Source organism: Punica granatum, chromosome 1 (assembly GCF_007655135.1).
Source record: "Punica granatum isolate Tunisia-2019 chromosome 1, ASM765513v2, whole genome shotgun sequence".
Taxonomy (NCBI): Eukaryota; Viridiplantae; Streptophyta; class Magnoliopsida; order Myrtales; family Lythraceae; genus Punica; species Punica granatum.
In genome coordinates, this window is record NC_045127.1 from 43641513 (window position 1) to 43649908 (window position 8396).

The 8396-nt window shown below is 43.0% G+C and overlaps 2 protein-coding genes across 6 annotated transcripts; both read right to left on the reverse strand.

Annotated features, from left to right (window-relative positions):
• Positions 1 to 74: 74 nt before the first annotated feature.
• LOC116192659 (UDP-D-xylose:L-fucose alpha-1,3-D-xylosyltransferase MGP4) lies at positions 75 to 3587 on the reverse strand. 2 transcript variants are annotated; one of them, XM_031521261.1, is made up of 5 exons: positions 2610 to 3587; positions 1581 to 1742; positions 984 to 1199; positions 836 to 859; positions 75 to 734 (listed from the first exon to the last, which is right to left on the reverse strand). In XM_031521261.1, the coding sequence occupies exons 1-5, from the start codon at positions 3090 to 3092 to the stop codon at positions 525 to 527; spliced, it is 1095 nt and encodes a 364-aa protein (XP_031377121.1). In that variant the 5' UTR covers positions 3093 to 3587; the 3' UTR covers positions 75 to 524. The 2 variants fall into 2 exon arrangements, with proteins under 2 accessions (XP_031377121.1, XP_031377123.1); XM_031521263.1 differs by lacking the exon at positions 836 to 859 and having other exon boundaries at positions 2610 to 3564.
• Positions 3588 to 4122: 535 nt separating this feature from the next.
• On the reverse strand, positions 4123 to 7892 carry LOC116192660 (protein ABIL1). Of its 4 annotated transcripts, none has more exons than XM_031521267.1 (9): positions 7491 to 7892; positions 7165 to 7247; positions 5989 to 6139; positions 5766 to 5865; positions 5561 to 5653; positions 5396 to 5480; positions 5270 to 5313; positions 5103 to 5191; positions 4123 to 4751 (listed from the first exon to the last, which is right to left on the reverse strand). In XM_031521267.1, exons 1-9 carry the CDS (start codon positions 7581 to 7583, stop codon positions 4593 to 4595), a joined length of 897 nt encoding a protein of 298 aa, XP_031377127.1. In that variant the 5' UTR covers positions 7584 to 7892; the 3' UTR covers positions 4123 to 4592. The 4 variants fall into 4 exon arrangements, with proteins under 4 accessions (XP_031377127.1, XP_031377125.1, XP_031377124.1 ...); XM_031521265.1 differs by having other exon boundaries at positions 5085 to 5191; XM_031521264.1 differs by having other exon boundaries at positions 5085 to 5191; positions 5270 to 5316.
• Positions 7893 to 8396: the final 504 nt, after the last annotated feature.

Consider the following 8396-nt stretch of genomic DNA (forward strand, 5'->3'; position numbering starts at 1 on the left):
TCATCCCTGTTCTTCGTTGTGCCGTTCTTTGAATACAATTTAGTAATAAGAACCAAAATTTCAAACAGTTCATACACTAACAGGCAACGAGAATCTTTTCTTTCAGCCAAAAATCGTAATCAGAAGATGAATACATCGACGTGAAATTCCAACATCAATCACATAGTCCACTCAAAAGAATTAGCCAACAATACATTACTAACCTCACTAGGCTCTGGGCAGTTTGCACTAAGCTCGATCGGCATCCCTCGGTCATTTCAGTCATCAAAATTTCAGTATGGTGCAATGGAACATAGAAAGTAATGTAGGAATCCCAGTCACTCTTTGTGATGGACCCTCCTCTTCAGCGTCCAATCAATTGGCAAAAGGAACGCCCAGCAGAATCCTGAAGAACCAAAGAGTGCTGACGAGGGAAACTAGGGCTGGTAGCAGTTGATGGGCATGGAGCAGTCCAACTAGCAATTAGCCCGTGGAGACGCCTGCACTTCGAATGGTCGTGAGAGCAAAAGGAATCGTGGGTGTTCTCATAATCTGCCAAGGGGGGACTCGGAGTAGTAATCATCCACCAACCAAAACCCGTAATCACGGAACCGCTTTATCTTCTTCTCGAATCCTAAGATGTAATTGTTGTGTATTATGACATGCATCCCCTTTGTTTCCTTCACCCACGTCTTGTTCTTGAAGTATAGGCCCCCTGTCGGGAAAGCTGCCTGCGGAAGCAAGTAAAGGTCTACCTGCAGTAGCACCGGCATGGCAAAGTAAGATGTAATTCAGCAACTGATCAACCAATTTATATAATATAATCCTATCCCATATTGTTGACCAGCAGTATTACCTTATCCTCTTTTGAATGCTCCATCTAAGTCAGAATTCAATTCAGCAGAAACATTTAAGTTTGAGACATAACAGAGGTAACGATCATCGTATACATAAGGTTATTGAAAGAATACATACATTACTCGGAGAAAGAAGGCAGATCGAACCTGTTTAGTAGTTTTCATCAAGGCCCAGTTAAAAGCAGGCTGATCATTTGCTTTCTTAGCTCTTGACCAAGGCTGAGCATCAAGTTCCTCGATCCATGTCTTCAACACCAATTTTGCTCCCGGGGTGGGGCGCAGGAAGATCATGCAGCTACATATGTAAGTCCGCCCTTTCTTATTTGGAGGTGGGAGATCATGAGAGTGGTTCAGAGGTTTGACCTTGTAAAGAAACAAAATCTTTTAGTCAACAGAAAAACAAAAATTTGCACCTTCAATCTAATTAATTCGCAAGATAATAAAAAGGGATACTGCCACTTCTTACTAATCTATTCCTACAACTTCATGCGTCGGGCCAGAATACTAGAAAATTAATTAATGACAGAACTATGTGCCTTTAACAGCAACATGGATATTTCAGTGACATTTCCAACCCCCAGATTTACCCCTAACAGCCATAAAGAAATTACTCAAATAGTCTAACAGCAATGGAAAAATAAAAAGGCCAAAAGACATCTAACACACGGGTAACCCAACTATATGTTGCAAAATTTCAGTTTCTGTAGTTGTAAGAAAGGCTAAAGAAAAGTATAGAAAACATACAGGAGCCATGTCATCAGTGAAGTAAACATCATGATTTCCTTCCAGATAAGGAAATGGGTCGGCAAGCCAAACCATATCAACATCATTGTACATAACATTGTACCCAAGCTCCACAATGTTCAGCAGGTGACGTGGTCTCCTCGAGGTGAAGTTGAAGAATCCCTGCAAGGTGAAACCACTTAGCACTAGCTCAATGCTGAAAATACGAGTGCCTTGGTGAATTTAGGGATCGTTTGGATTGAGGGTTATGGCGAGTTATAGAGGGGCGGGTTATGGAGGGCAATTATACAAAAGGAGCCATGAGAGACAAGAAATGTGATCGAAACACCAGTGCTCATTTGGAGCAGGGATGATATTTTTTTGCCCTCCTCATGTTGGGACACCAAGGAAACAAGGCAAAACCACGTTGCTTCTCACTTCAGAGTGAATGTTTCCTAAAGAACATGTTTTCATGCATATTCTCTGCAAATATGGAATTCAACAATCCACTATAACCAAATGAAGTCCCAAAACTCAAACCGCTATTGCTGGACAAGACCAAGACATGAACAGATGGATCTAAAAAAGAAGCGCATCCTCTGTTACTACATTACCTAGTGCATCTGTATCATAGAGGATCAACAACACTGGGAGAACGAAATAAACCCAGATACAAAATAGCTGGAGGTATATCGAACTTTGAGCTAAATGGCACGTAAGGAACAGTCTCTGCATATATCAAACCATGGCTTTGAAGACAGAATCACTCAACTTGCACAATATACCAGCCGCAATCACATGTAATCTGAAATGTCTATTATGATTATTATGAAGCAGAAGTTTGAGAGGAGAAAGGCAGTCCAACATGGCCCTACACAAATATTAAAACATGTCTCGAAGTCCCCGAGAAATTGTGAGTTCTACTCAATATGATGACTATGATTTCGAACATGGCCCGATTAGACCAGCAAAAAATACAGATTGACACATGAACTTATGATTGCGAAAAAAAAAACAACAGCTGCATAGGAGAGGGAGCAGAGAGAATACCTGAGAACCGAACTTATGGGCAGTTTGGGTGTCCACGACAGGAGGAATGAGAACGGCGTGGCCGGGCCACTTCTCGTTGACACGATACAGGGTGGTGTAGTCCTCGGCAATGACGAGCACCTTCTCGTGGTGCCTCTGCCTGGCGATGCCGATGAGCCAGTTGTTGAGGAACGGGAGATAGGGCTCGCTGACGGCACACACGATCAGGGTCCCGTTCTTGGCCACGAAGGAAGCAGCCTGGGCGAGGGTGTAGCTCCGCCACTTGGTGAGAGCGGGCCTGGTGCTGGAGAAGAGCCCCTCGGGCAGCTCCGACCAGGGGAGGAAGACGCCGAGGATGACCATGAGGGAGAGGAGGACGAGGAGGCCCGTGCGGCTGAAGATCGTGATGGGCCTCTGGGTGAAATTCGAGAAGCGAGGGGACAGCGACGAGGGGTTCGAGAGCGTGGTCTGAATCGGCCTCTGGTGGAGGAACACCGAAGACATTGTCGACGAGAGAGATCGCGGGTTTACTGAGTGAGGTCGGATCTGCCGGCAATGGAGGGGGGAGGAATGCGGTGGAAGGCGTCGGAGTTGAGGGATCCGCCGGGCTCCTGTTACTTACAGAGGCGGCCCAGCGTGTCGGTGCTGAGTTGGGTACATGTCTCGGTGAGCAGTGTGCTCATGCGGTGTTTCGCGCTTCTTGACTGAGCATCAGCTCGGTTGTTGTGACGAAGAAGGCGTTCTCCAGTCTCCACTCTCGACGAAAATGATAAAACTCGAATTAAAAATGAAAAAAGAGCAGCTCGTGACTAGGCCAAACCCGAGCAAGATTAAGCCCAGTCAATAGGTTTAAAACATCTGCACTATCGTCAAAAAAGGGAAAAGGATCACTGGAATTTTTATATCGGATGATTGTAATGGATTGGGATGTTTCTACGTTGGGCCAGGTTTGGCTTGGCAAGCAGCTCGCTTCCGATGAGCGACGGAGGTCTTCCACCAGAAAATCAGGCATGAGAAACAGAAGGGCTCCCTTTAGAGTCATCTGATGTAGTTAGGACACAGAAGTGAAGATCCGATTAGACCTCGACGAAGAAATGTTAAAACATGCTTCTCGCTTCCAAACACAAGGTGTACCCGATCTTGCAAGGACTACTACCCGCTTGAACATTGGTTTTCTGTGTCACAAGGTCCTAGTGTGTTTTGAATAGGTAAAGTTCGCCCTGCACTGCATCTCCTGCTTATACCTTACCCTGGACACAAATTTGGAAACCCAATTCCATGCGCATATTGTTGAATTTATAAAAAAAGATATCGGTATAGAAGTCACTTATTGTAATTAAACTTTCCTTGTGCAACAGAATCAATATTCGAACTTATGTCAGTATAAACGGTTCAAAGACGGAACAGACGCATCCCAATGTTAGGAGCCAAGTTTGTGATGAACAATAAGGCAAGTAAAACTATAAAGCTATCAAAGAGATGAAGCTGCAGCTGAACTAAGGACATGAGCTCAGGAGTCCTATCCCATTCTCTGTTAAACATAGAAATCTCCATCATTTGACAATGAATTTCAGTAGGCATGTGTCCATTTCCAGTCCAGGACGACTAAATCATAACATGCCGATACAGTTTACTTGTTCATCATCCGGCCCTGAAAATGTTGACAATTCATATCCTCCATAGTCTTATCAGATAAAAACAAACATTATTGCACGAGTCACAAAACAACAGCCAATAAATGATATGATCCGCGCAGGAGCAATTACATGTGATCAAAGCTAACATAGGCTAACTTAAAAGTTTCATGCACAAATCAGCTCGTTATTCGACGTCGTCTAACTAAAAAGGTTGCCCAGTAAACTAACTTATGACTTCCATCTCTTCGACGTAATCCTATGGAAGAAATGTTCATCACCCATGAACTAGAGAAGCAATATACAGCAAGTCAGATGTGACAGACCCGGAGGCTTTGTAGCTCCATGATTGTACAGACTGAAAGGGATTCTATGACACAGGTGCCGCTTTCAGTTTCGGTGTTTTCGGTTTGGCAAAAAAGGCAGATAGCATGCTCCTACTGCGAGCTGGAGCATGAACAATTGCTCTTCTGTTCGGGTTATCAAATGACCTGAATGCTGTCAACTGTTTGGAGCCATCAAAGGAATCCTGCAAGAAAAGGATTGCTTATGAGCTACCTGGTGCTTTGATCAGGTACTTACACAGCTGTTTCTTCAATCTCTGTGATGATTTGTTTGCGAGCATATCAAAAACAAGAATCAACAGCAAGAAAAGGAGCAAAACAGTCTACATGGACACAGGCAAACGTATTCTCTTCAGGTAGAAAAGAAATTCTAGTTCATAGACTATATAGCAATCCATGTTCCCATAAATGCTCTTGAACGTACTCTTCTATGTATATCACAGCGTAAAGGAAGAATAAGCGGAGTCTCACAAATGAACGTTGAACAGCAGAAATTTCTTTTAAAGATTTTCAATTACCCTGCGTGGAGCACTGACCATAGTCATAAGGGCACCAGAAGCAGGAGGTCCAGTTCGCAATTGCATATGAGGTGCAGATGATATCACTCGTGAATTCTCTTCATCATCTGCACAGATGAGATTGTTCAAAACAAGTTGCTATAATCATCTGCACCTATGAACTTGCAGGTATGAAAAAGACATACTCAGCAGATGAAAGACTTCAGGTGTTTTAGCAGAATCTTCAGTGCTGCTGCAAAAGAAAAGGAGGTCAAAACTCAAAGATCGACCCGTTTTTCTGCCATGATTTGTATACTAGCTGGTCATCTTACCTCGTTGGTACATTTTGACTCCCTTTCAAGGAAGACTTTGTTTCTGATGCTAAATGCCAGGAAAGAGTTTTTGCTGCAGGGGCACCTATTGCAAAAGGAGTAGTTTTGATAAACAAAATGCCAATTAGGATAAAAAGGACAATCTTTAAACTGTGAAATCTATACCTGATGGCTGAAGACGAGATCGACCTTGAAGATGATTCTGTCGGACATCCTTCTGTATTTGAGGACCGAAATGCACCTTCTTACTGACAGAATCTAGCTCACCATCCAAAAGATTACATATCAAGAACAAGCAAATGAAAGTATATGGAAAGTCCATCAATCTTCTGGATCCCTAGAGCAACAGTTAATCAGCAGCGAAGCTTACTTGGTAAAATATAGTGCTTATGATGCCGGGGAATAATGGCCAATAACTGCTGCTGCCGAAGCCCTTCTTTATCCGTATACGTTTGGCAAGTTAGAAATTGCTAAAATAGCAGTCAGTAAGCTCCACACCGTAGAATTGCTTTCCATGAAAAACTAGAGAGCTTGAACAGCAGCCCGAGTAAGGCCAAGAATGGTGGAGGATAAATGCTTGGGAAAGGTATTACCTGATTAAGACTGGTGACTTTAAGCTGCATAACTGTAACATCTAGAGATTGTTGCTCTAGAAGGTCGGTTAATTTGTATGCCACAGTTCCTAGGTGATCAACGGCATTAACAAGGGCTCGTACAGCATAATCTTTAAGGTTGTCCAATACCCTTAAAAAATAATTCAAAGAATCAATTTTCAGATATAACCCACAAATTTTTTTGTCATGAATATAATTACTTAAGAATGTACCACTCCTAATATTAGATGGAGAATATTGGGAACCATCTCTTAGAACTAGCACATGCTTGCTCCTAAAGTTTCACTTCGTAAAGAAAACATGAACCTAGTTATAAAGGTCATGACTAAGCCATTAGCTGAAGAGGTCATCAATTTCAACAGCCAACATCGATAGTGTTTCTATATCTCTTGACCTCAAACATGTTCGCAAGCACTCAATAAGTTGTCTTAGCATCTTTTGGAAAACTATACCAACTTCAAGCAAGAATTGTCCCAGTAAAGCATCTCATCTTCTCTGTTTCTCTCACCAATACAATTGTCTCTCACCAACCACCCACCAATACTAAGACAATGTTGGAACTGTTACATACTAATGTGAGGTTAAGATTGCAGCAGTTAAAAAGAAATTTTAAGAATAAGAGGGAAATGCAAAATACATGCATAGATGCGATAATGCTACAAATCCACTCGTCTAGAGAGATTCTTTGGGATTTAGCGTTCAATTTCACTCTCCTTATATATGACTGGCGATAGATTGAATTCCCTGGCTTCAAATGAACCAAACAATCATATGAAGGTAAGCATGCAGGAGATGACCTTCTAAAGCCTAAAACCACAGTCAATTACTAAAAATAGATAAGCCCTTGCGAGTAATTGAGTCAGATAGATGAGACTGCAATCTCCCGAATTCTCAAACCCAAATGTGTCACAAAAATTCGACAAGTTAATAGCTTAATTCAATGCAAATTCTCAGCTAAATGGAGTAGCTACAATAATATATTTCATACCACGTACGTACAACATCTACAATGCATCACCATGGCATAGTAAGCAGTTTCAACAGAATCCCCTACTTAGTTTTCTACCTATGACAGAACAATAGGGACAAGTTGATATAGTTTCATCGAGAAAATACGGACTTGATGAGTTAACAATTACAGTGAAGGCAGCTTACATCTGTTTCTGCTCACTATGAAGATACGACTTCTCGCAGTATTCCGCAGCAGAGTATAGTTGAGGCCGCAGATTCTTCAGCTCCTGAGAGGAAACCAATCAAGAGATGAAGCTAAAATTAATCATATCTAGCTCCGGAAAGGGCGACTTCCGGTTAAATTAAGTCCGAAATCGAAAAGTCAAACTGCCCAGCACAAAATTCCAGCAATCAAAACCGCCAAAACCTAATCACCTCAACACCAAGTAACCACCAGATCTAGCACTCATCCCTACCAAATGCGAACTCAAATTCACATGCATTCCGACGAGATCGAACAGGAACATTACCTGCAGGGCCTTGACGAAGCCCTTGCTCCGCTCCATCGACGCCTCGTCGAAGGTCATGGCCCGGTTCTCCGCCCTCGGCTGCTCCACCTCCATGACTTCACAGCGACCAAATCGAATCAAAATCCAATGCGAGAAGCAGAACAGCCACAAATACGGAAAACGAATCAAACCCTAGCGCATTGAAACCGATCGCAGGTTAGGTTTTTGGTGGGGACGGATGAGCTAACTGGAGAGGGAATCTGGGGGAGGAGTGAGGATGAAGCAAAGCGGCATTGAAGGTAGGTGAGGGGAGTTGCCGAGTGGGAGTTAATGCGAAGGGAAAACGGTGGAGAACTTATTCTGGAAAACGGTTTCCAATTCTGTAGCGGATGGAGCGGTAGTTAATCCCACTTCCGCTGTGCTTTTTGCTTCAGGAACTGAAATTTAAAATAGCCGCAAAATTGTCCGTTTTCAGTTTGGCGGGAGGCGAAAGGACGCCCTTGTCCCTGGTTGGGTGGCGAAGTTACGGGCAGGTCCGGCGAAGCAGCTCGTCCGGGTGGGGGCATCTTGGGTAATTCATGTTGGCTGTAGCATCAGATTCTGCAACCCGCATGATGGGGGGAGTAGTTTATTATGGACATAATAATTTGTTCAATTACTATGGTACGTGACCTAATTGGAGGATTTGGATTTGCATTTAGGGTTATGAATTGGATCTGTCTTTTTAAATCTTATCCAATCCTGGGGACAAATCCGAAATTCGAATAACAATTTCCGACATGGGATGGAAAGGCAGGTCTCACTAAAGGAAATCGAAAATCGCGGAGTCCTCCTCCTCCAAGAGCTATTTGTAGATATTAGATTCATGTATACTTAAGTTTGATCGTGTTTTCTATTTGTCTTCTTACCTCTTCCTCTGCCTGTACT

Coding starts and splice junctions, on each gene's coding strand:
- LOC116192659 (XM_031521261.1), bottom strand. CDS start 3,092: ATGTCTTCGGTGTTCCTCCACCAGAGGCCGATTCAGACCACGCTCTCG. Junction 1,200..1,580: donor TCACTGATGACATGGCTCCT/GTATGTTTTCTA, acceptor TTTCTTTACAAG/GTCAAACCTCTGAACCACTC. Junction 735..835: donor AGCATTCAAAAGAGGATAAG/GTAATACTGCTG, acceptor GTGCTACTGCAG/GTAGACCTTTACTTGCTTCC.
- LOC116192660 (XM_031521264.1), bottom strand. CDS start 7,583: ATGGAGGTGGAGCAGCCGAGGGCGGAGAACCGGGCCATGACCTTCGAC. Junction 5,866..5,988: donor AAGTCACCAGTCTTAATCAG/GTAATACCTTTC, acceptor CTGCTATTTTAG/CAATTTCTAACTTGCCAAAC. Junction 5,192..5,269: donor TGAAGTCTTTCATCTGCTGA/GTATGTCTTTTT, acceptor TCATCTGTGCAG/ATGATGAAGAGAATTCACGA.